Source organism: Phoenix dactylifera, chromosome 8 (assembly GCF_051530095.1).
Source record: "Phoenix dactylifera cultivar Ajwa chromosome 8, Ajwa_hap1_PhDact_Kaust_v1.1, whole genome shotgun sequence".
In the NCBI taxonomy this organism is placed as follows: domain Eukaryota; kingdom Viridiplantae; phylum Streptophyta; class Magnoliopsida; order Arecales; family Arecaceae; genus Phoenix; species Phoenix dactylifera.
This window is the reverse complement of record NC_143197.1, coordinates 8,648,342-8,667,227: the sequence shown is the minus strand read 5'-3', so window position 1 is coordinate 8,667,227 and position 18,886 is coordinate 8,648,342. Positions and strand designations below refer to the sequence as shown.

The 18,886-nt window shown below is 57.3% G+C and overlaps 1 protein-coding gene and 1 pseudogene across 2 annotated transcripts; both read right to left on the bottom strand.

The window, feature by feature from the left end:
• Window positions 1-1,519: 1,519 nt before the first annotated feature.
• LOC120105694 (putative pectinesterase/pectinesterase inhibitor 28 pseudogene) lies at window positions 1,520-3,874 on the bottom strand (annotated as a pseudogene). The gene is made up of 2 exons (XR_016396089.1): window positions 2,875-3,874; window positions 1,520-2,788 (listed from the first exon to the last, which is right to left on the bottom strand). The product of XR_016396089.1 is annotated as a putative pectinesterase/pectinesterase inhibitor 28 pseudogene (transcript).
• Window positions 3,875-4,393: 519 nt separating this feature from the next.
• LOC149752956 (uncharacterized) lies at window positions 4,394-18,015 on the bottom strand. Its single transcript, XM_089924622.1, has 3 exons — window positions 14,744-18,015; window positions 14,167-14,661; window positions 4,394-4,426 (listed from the first exon to the last, which is right to left on the bottom strand). The coding sequence occupies exons 1-3, from the start codon at window positions 15,335-15,337 to the stop codon at window positions 4,394-4,396; spliced, it is 1,122 nt and encodes a 373-aa protein (XP_089780748.1). The 5' UTR covers window positions 15,338-18,015.
• Window positions 18,016-18,886: the final 871 nt, after the last annotated feature.

Here is an 18,886-nt window from a genome sequence, read left to right as displayed (position 1 = left end):
TAACTGCCTCCCTTTCCACCATCATCGGAGCTGAAGAAACCCCGCTTCGTCCTTCCTCCCCCAACGCCAACACCGGCAGCAGATAGCTACAATCTTCATCTTTGTGGTGATTCTGCCACATTAGTAGTAGAAGGTCGGAAAATTCTCATAGATAAAGCTTTGCTAGAATACTATAGCTCGCCCTTGGATTAAGATCCCTAGTTTGAGCGGCTCTAAGGCATTGATCTCGATCTTTGACTCGAGCATAGCCAAGCTTCCAGAGCTGAACGGTGAAGCTATCGAGAGCTAGAGGTCGGCCCTCCGTCAGCGCAATCTCCATGATTAACTCGTCCCAGTATTCCAGTGGGAGACACGATAGCCGGACCCAAACCACCGACCGCTTCATCTTGTCCGTGAAATCTGGCGCCCACGGTTCCATCGCCACCAGTTACCTGGCCACCACCCATGGCCCACCAGTTAGAGTCGCGTTCCGGTCGTCCTCACATCGAAACCAGAAGACATCGTGGTCCTCCGCCATCGGAAAAGTCTCCACCTCGTACTCCAACTTTTTTCAAGTCATAAGATTCTGAATGATCCATTCAACGGGGACCCTCTGCTTGAGGCTCCAAGTAACGACCACCGTCGTCTCCAACGCCTACTTCGCCACCTCGACTCGCTCCTCTAATAGCTCCAAAACCTCCACAAATCACTGTTGGAGGTTTTCAATCTTCTCCTCAGAGATCCAATGGTTCGTCCACGTCGGTTACTGGGGAATGCCCTGTACCACATCGGACCACGTCCGGTTGTCCCTATGCTTCTCCTAGTTTGGCCGCTCCTAACCATCGGAGGACCACTTCACCGGCCCTGCACTATGGTCAATCATTTCAGTTACCCACCACCTGCTCGACGAAAGTACCCAGCAACTGCACGAACATCAAAGCCTCGTTAGCCAGAGAGCTCCCCCTCTGACCTCTCTGGGGTTGAGCTTTTGGTATGTTAAGAGTGTGGAATGGCCTATGGACTATCAAGACGGTTCACGAGTTAAACTTCTAATCACCTACATCCTATGAGACGGTTTTAGATAGACTCAGATTATCGTTGCTTAGAGAAGCGGGCTATCTTTATATATATATATATATATATATAAGACAGCGCATCCAGTACTGCTGTAATTATCTTAATCGACTCAATCAAACTAGGTTGGCTCTACATATATACGGCATTTAATATCCACATAACGTACCAATTTAGGCTGGGTTGGCTCAATGAAACCCTTGTGCCTGTCTATATGGTTTCCTAATGGATTTTATTGAAGCCCCTGTAACAATACAAATGCCGAAGGAGTCAAGGACCACAATCTCCCTCTTACAAGCATTTAACTTTATCCTTCTGCTACCATGGCTAGCTAGCTCTGATCGCATCATAATCCAATGGGCCAACTTAGTTGCTCTTTTCCCTTGACAGTTCAGATAGCCATGGGCATCTAATGGTAAGAATGTCTTCTGAACACGCATATATAGGACACTCCGATATTGTGCCTCTTATACATCATTCCTTTTTTAAAATTAATTTCTTCTTGTTTTTATTTTTCCTTTTTCATAGCAAAAAGGGAATTATGGCATGCAATATCAAATTCGACAACCTTCTTAATTAAATCTTTGTCCGTTATACCGTTAGGCAATTCACAGAAAACCAACCTAATAATCGATGTAGCTGCATCTATCCCTATCCCCATTTATATGATCATCAAATCTAAATAAGCCTTTGTCTATCATGAGAGAGTGTCACCACAGCCATGGTTTGATCCCCCAGTGCAATGCCTAATATATACCAGTCCGACCCATATAGTGAAAAGGAAGCGCTTATCTGCATGGATCTTTTTAACAAGCAAGAGAGACAAGAGACAACATGCTGCTGAGGCATCGAAGATTACGTACCATGGAGAGGAGCAAAACATATATGGTTACAAGGTTCTGTATTCGGTCCAACAGGGTCCTCACTGGGTAACACCTCACAAGACGGTTCCTTCCCTCCCCCCAATGCCCATCTCATTAGGCAAGCTTCATATCTGTATATAGTTATTTGTCAGCTTAGTGGGTCCTATTGGCCTCAGCCATCGGCAAAAGCCCAGGAATGAACGGCACGCCGGTCCTGGGGATCCAGGTTTGCCCAAAGAGGTAGTGCTCAACGGTGAATCTCTGCGCCTCGTCATAGCTGAGCTTCTTAATCCCCGGCCATGTCACCCTCTTCGTCAAGTTAGCCCCCGGCCCCCGGTTGTCGAGCTCGGCGTAGAAGCATGTGTCGAGCCCGATGTTCCCATTCCACGGCATCCACCCATCGGGATGGACCAGATCGTCGAGCTGTGACTGGAGGATAAGGGTCCTCGAGTAGGGCTTCCACGGCCGCCCGAGGTAGGTCGGCAGCTTCTTCCGGGAGGGGTAGTAGGCAGGGTCTGAAGTGATGGTGCAGTTCTGGATGACGAGGGCACCATTCCCTTGTCTATCTATCCGGCCGTGCGCCGTCACGATGTTCTGCTGGTTATCCATTGGCTTCCTGACGATGATCATGCAGTTCTGGAGCATCGTCGCTGAGTCGCCGAAGATGAAGTCGATGGTGCCGGTGATGGTGCAGTCACGGTAGAACTGGCGCCCGCTGTGGGCATACAACGTGTCTTGGTACCCGTCCATCCGGCAGTTGTAAAACACCGACCGGTCGGCGTTTACCCGGAGCGCCACCGCCTGGTGGTTTTGAGGCCCGGCCGTGTTCTCGAATCCGAGACCCATGCCGGTGAACCACTCCCCGGCCACAGCTGCAACGTCGCGTGCAGTTAGAATTCTCCATCTCAGTCCGTAGTCAGCAGCAATATTTAGTAGAAATTAAAGGCAGCGGGCTTACCAACGGTAGCAGTTTTGAAGGTGGAGATCTTCCCTTGGATGACATGGACATCACCAGTGATCTTGGTCTTGGTCGGTCCATCTCCGATCATCGTCACATGGGTCATATGCTTGTCAACGAGGACTCCCTCCTTGTACACTCCTGCCTTAACGTAGATGACGAAGGTGTCGTTGTTTTGCTTGGGGACATGCTTGAGGGCCTCGGAGATGGTTTTGAAATCTCCGGTCCCGTCCTGAGCAACGGTGACATTGGGCTTTATCTGGGCCGGTGCCGGCTGGAGGAATCTTTCCTGCGCGGCGGACATCCACCACGGGAACTCGTTTGCCCTGGTGCCGGAGAGCAGCTTCCGGCCGGCATGCGACGAGATGTTGAACGAGCCGACCAAGTTGTCGAACTGGTTGATCATGGCGAGGGCGTTGCTGGTGATCTGGGTGGAGTTCTTTATGGCCTGGTGCATGGCCTCCGCAGCGCTGGTGTTGATGCCCTCGAAGCCATCGACGCAGGTGTCCTGGTAGGTGATGGCGGCGCTGAGCCAGACCTTGAGATCCTCGACAGCCTGTTCGTACCGGTTCGTCTGGACACTGCCGAGCTGCTCGATGGATTTCTTGAGGTCGTCCGTGGCGTACTCGAGGAGCTCGCTGCAGGTCCGGAGAGCCTCGGCGGAGGCTGGGTCTTTGGAGACATCCTTCAGGAGTTCAGACTTGTCGAAGGCGTCGGTGACATACTTCATGGAGGCATTGAAGGCCACATTGACGAGCTCCATGGGGTCGGAGGTGTTGTGGGACATGGACGAGAGGGTCTTCTCGCAGGCATCCTTGTAGTCGGTCGGCTCGCAGACGGCCTTGATGGCCTTAATGGAAGTGTTGGGCTGGCCGGTCTCGGAGGGGCGATAGGTGGAGGTGCTACTGTTGAGGTGGGAGACGGTGACGGCGACCGCTGCCACCACGGCGACGAGGAGAACTAAGGAGAGGCTGATGAGGGCGACCCTGTTCTTCTCCATGGTTAGAAATTAAGGCTTGGCCTCTGAGCCTACCTAGCTACGACTCTTAACGTCCCCTACCAGACAGGGATGGTTGCTTGGAAGGGGACGTAAGGGGGGAACTTCCCAAAGGGCGGAGTTGGATGAGGAAGGGGTGGGGGTTTGGTTTAATAGAGGAGGAGAAAACGACGAGCGAGAGGATGGTTGTGGTTTGGACCGTGGAAGAGCTCCGATGAGGACGGAGAGCCACACGACAAAATAGAGAGTCGTTAGTATGGGTGCTCTAATCTTGGCCAAGGACAGCGGGTCGATCGGCAGCAGGGGCACAGATGGGTTTTCTTGCTCCAGTTTTATTCAATCAACAACCGCAGTGGCAAAACAAATGTTGAAAATTTTGTTGCTAATCAATACTCATCCATTGAACGCGAATTTCAAAGTCATCAGTCCATTGAAAATATTATGGACCAGATCTATTTTAATAGCATCTATAACCATCCAAAATCTCACTTGAAGAAAGCTAATTAAAAGTTATTTCTTAGATTACATGGTCTTGGATAGATACGCCAGATATACCTAGCATATAACTAATGTTGGATGAAATACACGCTTGTTACGGGGGAAATAAGCCGCCATGCCCCACGTGACCGGCACGCGCGCCCAGGAAGACTATGGCTGCCCTTTGATCCAGCAATCCGACCCCGAGTCGGATATCCTCGGCTCCGCAGCCCGACCCCGAGTCGGCTGCCCTTTGATCCAGCAATCCGACCCCGAGTCGGATATCCTCGGCTCCGCAGCCCGACCCCGAGTCGGCTGCCCCTTGATCCAGCGCTCCGACCCCGAGTCGGAGATCTCTTGATAACGACAGGCTATTCCCCAGAGGCACGCCGCGGCCTCCTGCTCCACTACTCCCTGCAACGGCTGTATCTGATGCTGCTCCACGATCTCCTGCATCAGCCGTACAAAGCGGAGCCCCACTATGCCCTGACGTGGCCGTACCCGGTGCTGCTCCACGACGCCCTGTGACGGCCATGTCAGTGGCCACACCATCGTGCCCCACGATAACGAACCCCCCTGAGAGACCCCCCAGCCATGTATATATGCGGCTGGGGGGAGAAAGGGGGGAGGTGAGCAATATCTCCCAGAGCACTCTCTTACTTGCGATTATCACCTCTCCTCCTCCTCCAATCTCCTCTGACTTGACCGTCGGAGGGCCATCACCACCCTGGTGGTGGTGCAAGGCTTGTTTGCAGGTTTCTTGGCGGAAGGTGGAGCGCAGCCAACACCAACCAAGACAACTCAGACGGAACCCCGTTCACACCGCAGTGCCAATCGTTCACGGTTTGGACCACCAGCAACAGTTGGCGCTAGAAGGAGGGCCCGAATCTTAGAACGATCGTAATGGCACGGCGAGGTGGTCGTGGAGCTTCCAATGCTTCCGGTCGCGGAGCCTCTCGCGCCTCCGGCCGAGAGGCTGCTGCGTCCCCAACGCACTCTCAGCAGCACTCCACCGCCCCTTCTCCCATTCAGACGGTCGAAGCTGCTCAGTTCAACCAGCTAGCCCAGCAGGTTCGCACCCTCGCGGAGGCAGTGCAGAATCTGCAGGGTGTGATCTCTCGGGTGCCGCAACGGGCTCAGGAGCCGCTGCCCCCCGAGCACTCGCCTCTTCCTCACAACCCGCGCTCCTTCCTCTCCCATGGAGAGGAGCGCCGGCGCGAGGAGGATTCTCGAGTACGGTCCATTCTGCCAGGACCTTCTCATCGGAGCTGTGCGGGGTACGAGAGGCGGACCCGGGCGCGTTCTCAGACACCCCAGTCCTCGAGGGGCCCGCACTCCAGTCGGTCCCCCTCGCGCCGCTCCTTGTCCCCCACCCACCGGTCGCGCTCTCTGGACCGGCGGGTGGACGATCTCCACAGACAACTCCAGGTCCTGAAGGGCCACTCCAAAGATCCCTTCGCTGACTTGGAGATCTCCTCCCAGCCGGCGCTTGCCTCGAGGATCCTGCGGACCCCAAACCCGCCGGGGTTCAAAATGCCGGCGATCGAACCCTACGACGGGGCGGCGGACCCGCGGGACCACGTGGAGAGTTTCAGGACTCTTATGCTCCTCCATGGAGCATCGGATCCGCTCCTCTGCAAGGCCTTCCCGGCGACCCTCCGTGGCCCGGCAAGGGCATGGTTCGCCGGCCTGGAGGCTAACTCCATCCAGTCCTTCGACCAGTTCACCCGCTTCTTCATCAGCCATTTCGCCGTTAGTAGCAGGCGGCGACTGGTCTCCGACTCCCTCTTTGATGTCCGGCAAAACGAGGGAGAAAGCCTGCGGGATTATCTCACCCGCTTCAACAAGGCTACACTGGAGGTCCGGAACCTGAGCCAGGAAGTGGCTCTCTCAGCCCTGAAGCGTGGCTTCCGGAAGGGCAGACTCACCTTCTCCCTGGACAAACGCCTGCCGCGGAGCTTCCCGGAGCTGTTATCTCGGGCAAACCAGTATGCAGACGCCGAGGAGGCAGCATCCCACCGGAACAAGGAGGCCGCCGAGGCCCCTCTAAAGCCCGGGAAGAAAAGGCGAAAAGAGGCACCCCAGAGGAGGAGCCCGACGCCTCAACGCCGGCGCAGAAGCCCGTCACCAGCAAGGAACCACGGCGCCACACGCCCTCGTTCTCCGCACCGACGCTTCAACCGGTACACCCCACTCCTGGCCCCCCGGGCCCAGATCCTCATGGAGGTCAAGGGGCGGGAGGACCTCCCGGTCCCGAGGCAGATGAAGAAGATCCCTGGGAGGAGGCCTTCTCGGGCGCACTGTGAGTACCACCGAGACCACGGCCACGATACCGAAGACTGCTTCCAGCTTCGGGACGAGATCGAGGCTCTCATTCGCCGAGGGCGTCTCGGTCGATATGTAAACGACCGACGTCCCCCGGCAGGCCCGCGTCCGGTCGACCCGGCCCCTCAGGAGCCTCGGGAGCAGAATCGACCCATTGCGGGAGTGATCCACACCATCACTGGGGGCTGCTCTCGGCCCGTGAGGAACGCAGGGGGCTCGGCGGAAGCATCAGGAGTGGCCGTCGCGAAGAGGCAGCGGGTCGGAAATGTAATCACTTTTTGCGATGAAGATGTAAAGGGGGTTCAGACTCCCCACGATGACGCCATGGTGATCTCTCTCACTATGGCGAACTATGATGTAAGGCGTGTTCTTGTGGATAGTGGAAGCTCAGCTGATATTTTGTATTACGAGGCCTTCCAAAAGATGAGCTTGTCCCGACAATTGTTGCACAAAACATCCACCCCCCTCATAGGATTCACTGGAGACGCTATCTCGGCCGAAGGTGTCATTGAGCTGCCTGTGACTGCGGGCGTTGCACCCGCAGAAGCCACGGTGCGACTCGGGTTCTTGGTCGTCCGTGTCCCCTCGGCCTACAACGCTATCCTCGGACGACCCGGACTGAACGCCCTTCGTGCGGTGGTTTCTACCTACCATTTGCTCATGCGGTTCCCCACGGCGGCCGGGATTGGAGAGGTCCGAGGTGACCAACCAACCGCACGGCAGTGTTTCCTAGCAACTCTCAAAGGGAAGAAGCCCATGGAGGCCCTAAGCGTCGAGTCCCTTGACGCCAGAGACGAAGTGGCCTTGCGGCACGGGGAGCCGGCCGAGGGCGTAATCGAAGTTCCCCTCGAAGAAGGCCGCCCGGACCGCACGGTCCGGGTCGGTGCCAACCTCGACTTGGAAGCTCGGCTCCGGTTAGTGGAATTCCTCCGAGCCAATGCTGATGTGTTTGCCTGGTCGGCGGCCGATGTACCTGGGATCGACCCGGAGGTCATTTCTCACGCCCTCAACGTCGACCCGACCCATCGACCAGTAAAGCAAAAGAAGAGACACTGTGCCCCGGATCGGATCCGGGTGGTCGACCAGGAGGTAGACAAACTCTTGGAGGCAGGTTTCATAAGGGAAGTGAGCTACCTCGAGTGGCTGGCAAACGTCGTACTTGTCCGGAAGGCGAGCGGAAAGTGGAGGATGTGCGTCGACTACACCGACCTGAACAAGGCGTGCCCCAAGGATAGCTTTCCGCTCCCGCGAATAGACCAACTGGTCGACGCGACTTCCGGATATCAGCTGCTGTCTTTCATGGACGCCTTCTCCGGCTACAACCAAATAATGATGGCTCCACAGGACGAGGAGAAAACGGCCTTCATAACAGACAGGGGGCTGTACTGTTACAAGGTAATGCCCTTCGGTCTGAAGAACGCTGGCGCTACTTACCAGCGCCTCGTCAATAAAATCTTCAAGGAGCAGATCGGCCGGAACATGGAGGTGTACGTGGACGATATGCTGGTAAAGAGCCGCCATGCGGATCAGCACATTGCGGATCTGGAGGAGACCTTCGCCACCTTGCGGAAGTTTCGTATGAAGCTAAACCCAGCGAAGTGCGCCTTTGGTGCTTCGGCCGGGAGGTTCCTCGGCTTCATTGTCAACCAGCGGGGGATCGAGGCCAACCCGGACAAAATCAAGGCCATCCAAGATATGTCCCCTCCGACCAAAGTGAAGGAGGTTCAGGAGCTCGCTGGGAGGGTCGCCGCGCTCGGACGATTTGTGGCAAAATCGGCCGAACGCTGCCAACCGTTCTTCAAGGTGTTGAAGCGCCCGAAAGACTTCCTCTGGACGGCTGAATGTCAAGTGGCGTTCGACCAGCACAAGGAGTACATGGCGTCTCCTCCCCTGCTGTCCAAGCCGCAAGAGGGGGAGATGCTCTACCTTTACTTGGCGGTCTCCCCAACCGCAGTCAGCGCAGTACTGGTTCGGGAAGAGGCAAAACTTCAGAAGCCCGTGTACTACACCAGCCGAGTCCTCCAGGATGCCGAGACGCGGTACACGAAGGCTGAAAAGATCGCCTTCGCGCTGCTGACTGCGACCAGGAGGCTTCGCCCCTATTTCCAGGCTCATTCTGTCACCCTTTTGACCGATCAACCACTGCGGCAGATCCTCAGCAATCCTGAGAATGCGGGACGGCTGGTGAAGTGGGCAGTAGAACTTGGTGAGTTCGACATCCGCTACCAGCCCCGGCCCGCCATCAAGGCCCAGGTGCTCGCGGACTTTCTCGCTGAGTGCACTGTGCAGGAGACGGAACCTAGGCCGCCGGAAACACCCAGCCTCGATCTCCCGATCTGGACGCTCCACATTGACGGGTCGTCGAACCCTGAAGGTGGAGGGGCTGGGCTGGTCCTTACCAATCCCAATGGAGTGATAGCCGAGTATGCCTTGAGGTTCGGATTTCCAGTGACCAACAATGAGGCGGAGTACGAGGCCCTAGTCACGGGACTCCAACTCGCCAAGGAGCTCGGCATCCGGCGTTTGAAGGTCTTCACCGACTCCCAGCTGGTGGTCGGGCAGGTTCGAGGGGAGTTCGAGGCACGGAGCCCGACCATGCAGAGCTACGTCCGGAAGGTGCAAGCACTCATTCCCGACCTCGGCAGTATTGACATTCAGCAGGTCCCAAGGAGCGAAAATGCTAGGGCCGACAGGTTGTCCCGCTTGGTGGGCGCTGAGGCACACAACTTGTCAAGGGCGATATACCTGAAGACCCTAGATGCCCCGAGCATCGGCGAGGCTGAAGCGGTAATGGCAATTGATCCGGAACCATCTTGGATGAACCCGCTTGTAGCTTACCTCGCCGAAGGGATCCTCCCCGAAGATGAAGATCAAGCTCGGCGACTTGTTATGAAGTCCGCCCACTACGTATTCTACGAAGGGAGGCTGTATCGGACCTCGTTCACCGCCCCCCTCTTAAGGTGCCTCCGCCCTTCGGAAGCGGCTTACGCCCTCAGCGAAGTCCACGAAGGCATCTGCGGATCGCACCTGGGGGCTAGGTCCCTAGCACATAAGATCATGAGGCAAGGCTACTATTGGCCGACCTTATTGGAAGACTCAAAGGATCACGTACGGAAATGCGACGCCTGCCAGCGCCACGCCAACATCCAGAGAGTCCCCTCTGTTCCCTTGGCGCCAATCACCGCCCCCTGGCCCTTTGCACAGTGGGGAATGGATATCCTCGGACCATTCCCCATCGCTTCGGCCCAGCGGAAATTTTTGATTGTCGCCATCGACTACTTCACCAAGTGGGTGGAGGCAGAGCCACTGGCCACCATCACGGAGGCGCAAGTCCGGAAGTTCGTAAAGAAGAACATCATCGTCCGATTTGGGGTACCTCGGGTCCTCATCTCGGATAACGGTCGACAGTTTGATAACAAGCATTTCCGAGACTTCTGCGAGGAGTTCGGGATCGAACATCGGTTCACGTCCGTGTCGCATCCCCAAACCAACGGCGAGGCCGAGGTCACAAATCGGACAATCCTCCAAGGTATCAAAGCGCGGATCGGACGGACGGGGCAAGCTTGGGTCGAGGAACTCGAGAATGTCCTTTGGGCGTATCGGACCACGCATCGGACTCCTACCGGGGAGACGCCTTTCAGCCTAACCTATGGCACGGAAGCCGTTGTCCCCGTAGAGCTCGGACTTCCCTCACCTCGGGTAGCCGCACACCGACCCGAGGCCAACTCGGAGCAACTCCGAGGGAACCTGGATCTCTTGGAAGAAGCAAGGGAAATGGCGCAGGTTCGGATGGCAATGTATCAGCGGAGGGTGGCCCGATATTACAACTCCAAAGTCCGACCGAAGCTTTTCAGAATTGGAGATCTGGTGCTGAGGCGAGCTAAGGCATCTCAACCTACGGAAGGTGGGAAGCTAGCGCCGAATTGGGAAGGCCCGTATAAAGTTCGTTGGGTAAACCGACCTGGCTCCTACTAGTTGGAAGCCCTAGACGGCCGAGAAATTCCAAGGGGCTGGAATTCCGCTAACCTGCGGATGTATTACCAATAGAACAACAAGGCCAGAAAGACAATTTGAAAAGGTGCAACACTTTTCATTTCAATAATTTCTGGTTACAATGGCGTGCTCGTGTGATTACAAGGAATTCCCAGAGGGGAATTAGGGAGTAAAGAAAGCAAAGAAGAGGTGGAGAATCTGTGGAGCTGAGGACCGAGGATCCCAAACCCTCAACCCAAAGCAGCTGCAATCCCACCGGAAGTGGGTGCTTCTAACCGGAGGCGCCATCCAGCACCTCACCAAAAAGACGAGGAGCCGCCGCAGAAGAAGCTCCCGCTGCCCCCAGGGGAACGCCGCCTCCAAAGGATATTCCCATCCTCCCCAGTGGTAGGAAAGAGAAGGAATACGAGGGGGAAGAGCATATGGAGGCGCGGTCCCGGACTGAGCGTCTGGTGCAGAGCTCAATCGGGAGGCTGAACTTCAAGGAGGGGAGATCTGATCCCGGATGAAACGCCTAGAGCGGAGCTCCGCCGGGAAGACCCTCCTTGTTGATCCCAGATGAAACGGCTAGTTGGCTGAAGTCGCAAGGGGAGCGTCTCCCCTTTCCTTCAACAGGAGTCTCTCAGTCATATGCCAAGGAGGAGGTCCGCGATCCATGGCAACCTGAACAGCTCCGGCTTGGCAAACTCCATCGTACCTGCACCTGTATTTATAGCCGAAACTGCGGCCCCCTGGTCGTTCCGATGCGGGTGGCTCCAATAAATGCAGGCGCATTGAAACCGGAGCCGTTCCGACTCCCGAGGCGTATCTCCCCGCGATTTCCTAAGCGTCATTCTCCTTAAACCGCATTCTTTGTGCAGGACAATCCGGGTGTCATGTACCCCTTGGTCCACATATCTCCGCTCGCGCCCAGGCCGTATCCTCCTCGAAGAACCCGCGTATCGCGGCCGCTCAACTAACACTCCTCGCAAGCAGCAGCTGGTGATCCGATTTCCCAGGTAACGCATTAATTAGCGTTTAATGCCCTTCTCGTGTTCCCCCAGGCAACGCTTAGAGAAAAGGAGAAACATGATCGCGGCTGGCCACGGAGAAACCCCGTCGGGCAGCGAGCGACAAGCGCACGACCAGCGAGCGGAATTTCCCGAGGCACGGCCCTCGGATGCCTGGCTAGCCCGATGATCATCCCGGGAGCAGACTAGCCGGAAGCCCCGACCGGTCGCCTCGGCTTGCGCCAGCCTTGGCCGACCAACGAGTGGAATGCCCCGAGGCTCGGCCCTCGGATGCCTGGCTAGCCCGATGATCATCCCGGGAGCAGACTAGCCGGAAGCCCCGACCGGTCGCCTCGCCTTGCGCCAGCCTTGGCCGACCAACGAGTGGAATGCCCCGAGGCTCGGCCCTCGGATGCCAGGCTAACCCGATGATCATCCCGGGAGCAGACTAGCCTGAAGCCCCGACCGGTCGCCTCGGCTTGCGCCAGCCTTGGCCGACCAACGAGCGGAAGGTCCCGAGGCTCGGCCCTCGGATGCCAGGCTAACCCGATGACCATCCCGGGAGCAGACTAGCCTGAAGCCCCGACCAGTTGCCTCGGCATGCGTCAGCCTTGGTCGACCAACGAGTGGAATTTCCCGAGGCACGGCCCTCGGATGCCTGGCTAGCCCGATGATCATCCCGGGAGCAGACTAGCCGGAAGCCCCGACCGGTCGCCTCGGCTTGCGCCAGCCTTGGCCGACCAACGAGCGGAATGCCCCGAGGCTCGGCCCTCGGATGCCAGGCTAACCCGATGATCATCCCGGGAGCAGACTAGCCTGAAGCCCCGACCGGTCGCCTCGGCTTGCGCCAGCCTTGGCCGACCAACGAGCGGAATCTCCTGAGGATTGACAACCCTCGGATGCCAGGCTAACCCGATGATCATCCCGGGAGCAGACTAGCCTGAAGCCCCGACCGGTCGCCTCGGCTTGCGCCAGCCTTGGCCGACCAACGAGCGGAATTTCCTGAGGATTGACAACCCTCGGATGCCAGGCTAACCCGACGATCATCCCGGGAGCAGACTAGCCTGAAGCCCCGACCGGTCGCCTCGGCTTGCGCCAGCCTTGGCCGACCAACGAGCGGAATTTCCTGAGGCTTGACAACCCTCGGATGCCAGGCTAACCCGACGATCATCCCGGGAGCAGACTAGCCTGAAGCCCCGACCGGTCGCCTCGGCTTGCGCCAGCCTTGGCCGACCAACGAGCGGAATTTCCTGAGGCTTGACGGCCCTCGGATGCCTGGCTAGCCCGATGATCATCCCGGGAGCAGACTAGCCGGAAGCCCCGACCGGTCGCCTCGGCTTGCGCCAGCCTTGGCCGACCAACGAGTGGAAGGTCCCGAGGCTCGGCCCTCGGATGCCAGGCTAACCCGATGACCATCCCGGGAGCAGACTAGCCTGAAGCCCCGACCAGTTGCCTCGGCATGCGTCAGCCTTGGTCGACCAACGAGTGGAATTTCCTGAGGCCTAACCCTCGGATGCCTGGCTTGGCGCCGGAAGGATTTCCTGAGGCCTAACCCTCGGATGCCTGGCTTAGCGCCGGAAGAATTTCCTGAGGCCTAACCCTCGGATGCCTGGCTTAGCGCCGGAAGAGTTTCCTGAGGCCTAACCCTCGGATGCCTGGCTTAGCGCCGGAAGAATTTCCTGAGGCCTAACCCTCGGATGCCTGGCTTAGCGCCGGAAGAATTTCCTGAGGCCTAACCCTCGGATGCCTGGCTTAGCGCCGGAAGAGTTTCCCGAGGCCTAACCCTCGGATGCCTGGCTTAGCGCCGGAAGAATTTCCCGAGGCCTAACCCTCGGATGCCTGGCTTAGCGCCGGAAGAATTTCCTGAGGCCTAACCCTCGGATGCCTGGCTTAGCGCCGGAAGAATTTCCCGAGGCCTAACCCTCGGATGCCTGGCTTAGCGCCGGAAGAATTTTCCGAGGCCCAACCCTCGGATGCCTGGCTTAGCGCCGGAAGAGTTTCCTGAGGCCTAACCCTCGGATGCCTGGCTTAGCGCCGGAAGAATTTCCTGAGGCCTAACCCTCGGAAAAAAAAAGAGAAGACAACGAAAGGTACAAGAGGTCAGCTTGGAGGAACTCCCGGGTCGGGAACGTCGGGCTCGTCCGCAGGAGGTAGGGAAGCAGCAGGAGAACCAGCAGGCAACGGCGCCGGAGAGGAGTCGAGAAGGGAAATCTCGCTCAGGTCAACTTCGGGGTACTTAGCCGACACCCTTGCCAGGCCCTCCTCGAAGCCTAAGATAAAGGCTTCGGCCCCCGCGTCCGACGCGTCACGGACAAACTCGTCGGACTGACGATAGGTCTGTACTGCCTCCGACATATCATGAGCGAACTCGGCGGACTGGCGATAAGCCTCTACCGCCTGACGCCCGATTTCCGCACTCCTCTCGGCCAGTGCCGCCTCTGCCCGCTCCATAATCTGGGCTTTCGCCTCCAAGACCTTCGCCACAATCCGGCCTTCCGCCTCGGTGGAGACCCTCAGCAGCTCAGCCCGAGCCTCCTTGTGCTTCGTTTCGGCAGCAATGCGAGCAGCCTCAGCCTCCGTCAGGCGCGAATGAAGCTCCTGATCGCTCGCACGGGACTTCTCCAAGGCCGACTCCAATTCGCCCAGCTTAGCTTCAAGAGACCGAATTCGGTCGCGGGCGTTGTCGGCTGACCGCTGGGCCTTCTCCCACCTCTCCCGGTAGTCGGCAGCCTTCCGGGACTGCTTCTCGGCCCGCTCATCCGCCTTCTTGACCTCGCCCTCGAGACCCGAGGCAAGCTCCTGAGCCTCCAACAGCTGCCTCTCGAGGGCAGCAAAGCCGAGTGCCCGCTCTTCGGCCTCCCGGAGCCTCGCCTCGAAGTCCCCGGTTGTCCTGCCTGCCACAGCCTGGCCTCCCTTTTCCACTGCTTTCAGCCGGTCCTCGGCCTTCGCCAGAAGCCCCGCCTGTTCCTTGTAGCACTCCTCCAGACGGATCATGTACTGGGCGAGCTAAGAAATAGGAAAAATAAGGGAGTCAGGCGGAGAACAACAGAGCCAATAAATGGTGAAAAGCGGCCAGAAGAACACTCACCGACATAAGACAGACACAGCTGGCAGCCCCAACGTCAGAGACCTCCAACTCCCGGACCCGCCGACGGTCCTTCTCCAGCAGCACTGTTTCGATGAGATTTCGGGCGCCATCGGTAGTGAAGGCAGACCCCGATTTCTCCCCAGAGCCGGACGGTGGTTCTGCAGCCTTACCCCTATCCATCGCCTGGGGAAGAGTCCGGCCGATCGCGCTCGGGGCGGGGGTCACCCCAGGAATTGATAGGGTCCCGCTCGGTCGGGGCCTCGGCGCGTCCCTCCTCGAGTCATCAGGAGCCGACCGAGTCGAAGGCCGGGTCGGGGACCGATCACGTCCGACCCGTCCGTCTCGGGCAGGCTCGGATGATACCTCCGGAGTAGCGGCAATCTTACCACCGGAGGGCTGATACAGCGTCAGCTGCCGGTCCGTGCCCACGACGTCTCCCTGATCGGTGGGCCCGGACTCGTCGGTCGGCGTCGGAGGCACCTCCTTACGGGACTTCTTCGCCGGTGGGGCCCCGCTCGGAAGAGCTCGTTTCCTCCTCTGGGCTGCTTCCAGCAGGGACGCCCTACCAACAGCCTTTGTCTTCACCGACCGCATGACGTCGTCGATCTCTGCAAAAAGGACGGGATAGTCGGAGACGGAGAAACCAAAGGAAAGAACGGGACGAAAGAAGGGAAAAAGTCAAGAAAGAATCGGTGGCGGACTCACGGTCGGTGGGGACCGAGCTCAGACCGACATTCACCAAAGTATCCTCGGAAATAAGGCGGGCCACCGGGGGGAGCTGGCCCTCGGCAACCAACCCCTTCAAGGCGGCCAAGCCATCGGACTCCTCCCTTGACAGTCTCGATAGGCCGATCGGAGACTTCATCGGGGTCTCCCAGGTCGCCCTGATTTCCCAAGAGGGATCTGCATCAACAAAAAAGAAGCGCTCCTTCCATTTGTGAATGGAGGTAGGAGCCTCCTTGACAAGGCCGCATCCTCGCCGCGCTGCGAAGCACCACCACCCTTTGTCCTGGGGGTGGCCGCTCAGGCTGTAGAACTCCCAAAAAACATTCAGGGTGGCGGGGATCTCGTGCATACGGCAGAGAACCTGGAAGACCGTCAGGGCCCGCCACGAGTTCGGCACCAGTTGCGTCGGTGCCACTCTTAAACCCCGTAGCACCTGCATGACCAAGTCCGAAGGGGGAAAGCGGAACCCGGCCTGGAGAATGCCCTCATTGATGGCGATCTTCCCTGGAGGAGGATGGGACATCCTCTCCTCAGGCCCCGGGAGCGTGGCGTTGCAGGCCTCGGGAAGGTGGTACCGAGCCACGAGTCTGTCTAAGTCTGTGGCGACCAGCTCCGACTTAATTTGGTCTGCCCTCACTTCGCCTATTCCTAATGGCCAATAAACCTACGGTCAGGACGGGGACAGGAAGGGGGGAAAGACCGGAGCAACTGGAGTACACTAGTATAAGAGGGGAAAGTATGGAGAGCCCTAAGCTGAAGAATGGGGAAAACTCACCGGAAAAGAGGTAAGAGCGGCTCCGAGAGCGCCAAAGGAGAAACGAGCGAACAGTCCGACGGCAGCAACAGCGGCGCAAAGGGGAAACTTGAAAATATCTGTAAAGAAGAAGACGGACGGGGAAAGGCCCCCGATTAAATAGGCGGAAAGGCAAGTGACGCCTCAATGACGCCAGAGGACGCCTGGCTGCCGAAGGGTCGCTCGCGCCCCAAAGGCGAATCGACACCATTAAGGAAGGATATCCGCCGAAATCCTCAGACTGCCGGGTCAGCAATAACCGCCATACGCCATAAAAAGGGCGGGGAGCTCGAAGCGCGCGCGCCTCTCCGAGGAACGGCGGCAATCCCGAAACATCACTCCCTTCACCTGTTCCCCTTCTGGTTCCAGGCTCGGAAGTGGGGGGCTACTGTTACGGGGGAAATAAGCCGCCATGCCCCACGTGACCGGCACGCGCGCCCAGGAAGACTATGGCTGCCCTTTGATCCAGCAATCCGACCCCGAGTCGGATATCCTCGGCTCCGCAGCCCGACCCCGAGTCGGCTGCCCTTTGATCCAGCAATCCGACCCCGAGTCGGATATCCTCGGCTCCGCAGCCCGACCCCGAGTCGGCTGCCCTTTGATCCAGCAATCCGACCCCGAGTCGGATATCCTCGGCTCCGCAGCCCGACCCCGAGTCGGCTGCCCCTTGATCCAGCGCTCCGACCCCGAGTCGGAGATCTCTTGATAACGACAGGCTATTCCCCAGAGGCACGCCGCGGCCTCCTGCTCCACTACTCCCTGCAACGGCTGTATCTGATGCTGCTCCACGATCTCCTGCATCAGCCGTACAAAGCGGAGCCCCACTATGCCCTGACGTGGCCGTACCCGGTGCTGCTCCACGACGCCCTGTGACGGCCATGTCAGTGGCCACACCATCGTGCCCCATGATAACGAACCCCCCTGAGAGACCCCCCAGCCAGGTATATATGCGGCTGGGGGGAGAAAGGGGGGAGGTGAGCAATATCTCCCAGAGTACTCTCTTACTTGCGATTATCACCTCTCCTCCTCCTCCAATCTCCTCTGACTTGACCGTCGGAGGGCCATCACCACCCTGGTGGTGGTGCAAGGCTTGTTTGCAGGTTTCTTGGCGGAAGGTGGAGCGCAGCCAACACCAACCAAGACAACTCAGACGGAACCCCGTTCACACCGCAGTGCCAATCGTTCACGGTTTGGACCACCAGCAACAACGCTCATTTCTGCTCCGACACTTCTTCTTTCAAAAATTTACCGCATAAAAGCCCAAGTAGTTTATTTATAAAAATAAACAAGTATACTAATTTATAAAAATAAATTAAAAAAATCCCCAACCAAGAACATTTTTTTTTTTGAGAAAGAGAAATTCCCAGCCACCAAGGTGGTAGCCTAGTGGTACTGGGCAGCAATTCTAACCACAAGGTCCCAAGTTCGAATCGCTGCGGCGACGATTAAATTGTGGACCGGAGCTTACTACTTTGGCCACTGCTTGGACTTGTGGTGTAGGACCGCTCTTGAACCGCTAGTAGCCGGGGTGGTGCCGGGTGTGACGTACTCACACGTGGGACTCGAGCCAGAGCTCAGAGGAGTAGCTGAGCCGGGCCCACGGGTGGGGAGGGTATGAGTAAAACCGGTCGGGGTGCCCAACACACGGTCATTTCTGCCCGCATCGAACATTCTCCTGGCGGGGCGGGGGCCCAGTTGGGGGCTGCTACGCGGGGGTGGGCTTGTCCCTTCCTCCCCCCTACCCCTTTTTTTTAAGCAAAAAAAAAAAAAAAAAAAAAAAAAGAGAAATTCCCATCTAACAAAAATCAGCTTGCCCTTGTCTCTTCATTAGGTTATGAGCTAAAGGAAGAATAACAAAAAAAAAATAACCAGGAGAAACCCTAATGGCCTTTTTTTTCTTTTTTTGGTAAACAAAAGGGAAGAGGGGGGTGAGCAGCTCCCACTGCCCCCTCCGCCGCTGGAAAATTTTTGATGCAGGTAGACAAATTTTACTCATATCCTTTTCTACTCGTGGAAAACCCACGTGTGAGTACGTTCCACCAGTACCACCTAAGCATTCGGCAGACCAGATAGCAACTCTACCGGGCAAACCAAGCGGGCGGCATCCAGTTCTCACATTTAATCGAGTTTCGAACCTTGACCACTCCGGTGGAATCAAAGCTCTATTCCCACCGTGCTATTATCTCGGTGGTCCTAATGACCTCTTCGCTGCCTTTAGTGTCAGGGTCTGTAGTATCGACCCATTCATTTGCTCCATTTCTCGTATACTGGACTCTGGGCGACGGACTCTGGGCGCCGAAATCCCACCTTTGTGGATGATAGCAACCTTCCTTGCACCATCAGATCACTTGTGGTTGAACGAAATACCACCTTGGCAACCCCACGGTCCTTAATGCGATTGGCATCATCTCAACCTAACGCAACAAGACAACCAAAGTTTCTTCAAACCAAGCATAAGTGTGTTTTAATGCCACCTCAAAGACGATAGAATTCGGCTTCTAAAGCTTGGTTGCAGTCTTTCGAATTATGAAATAGTGACCATGTTTTGATTGGAGAATTAGAGATATGACATGCATGGACTCGTACGAGAGAGTAAGAAAAGAGCAGGATGGAATACCAATCGC

What these genes read in the sequence shown, in the direction of transcription:
- LOC149752956 (XM_089924622.1), bottom strand. Translation starts at nt 15,337, where the DNA reads ATGCGGTCGGTGAAGACAAAGGCTGTTGGTAGGGCGTCCCTGCTGGAA. An exon ending in GCTGTGTCTGTCTTATGTCG is followed by an intron (nt 14,662 to 14,743) that starts GTGAGTGTTCTT and finishes CCTATTTCTTAG; the next exon opens with CTCGCCCAGTACATGATCCG. An exon ending in CTCGGGCTGAGCTGCTGAGG is followed by an intron (nt 4,427 to 14,166) that starts GTCTCCACCGAG and finishes GTTATATGCTAG; the next exon opens with GTATATCTGGCGTATCTATC.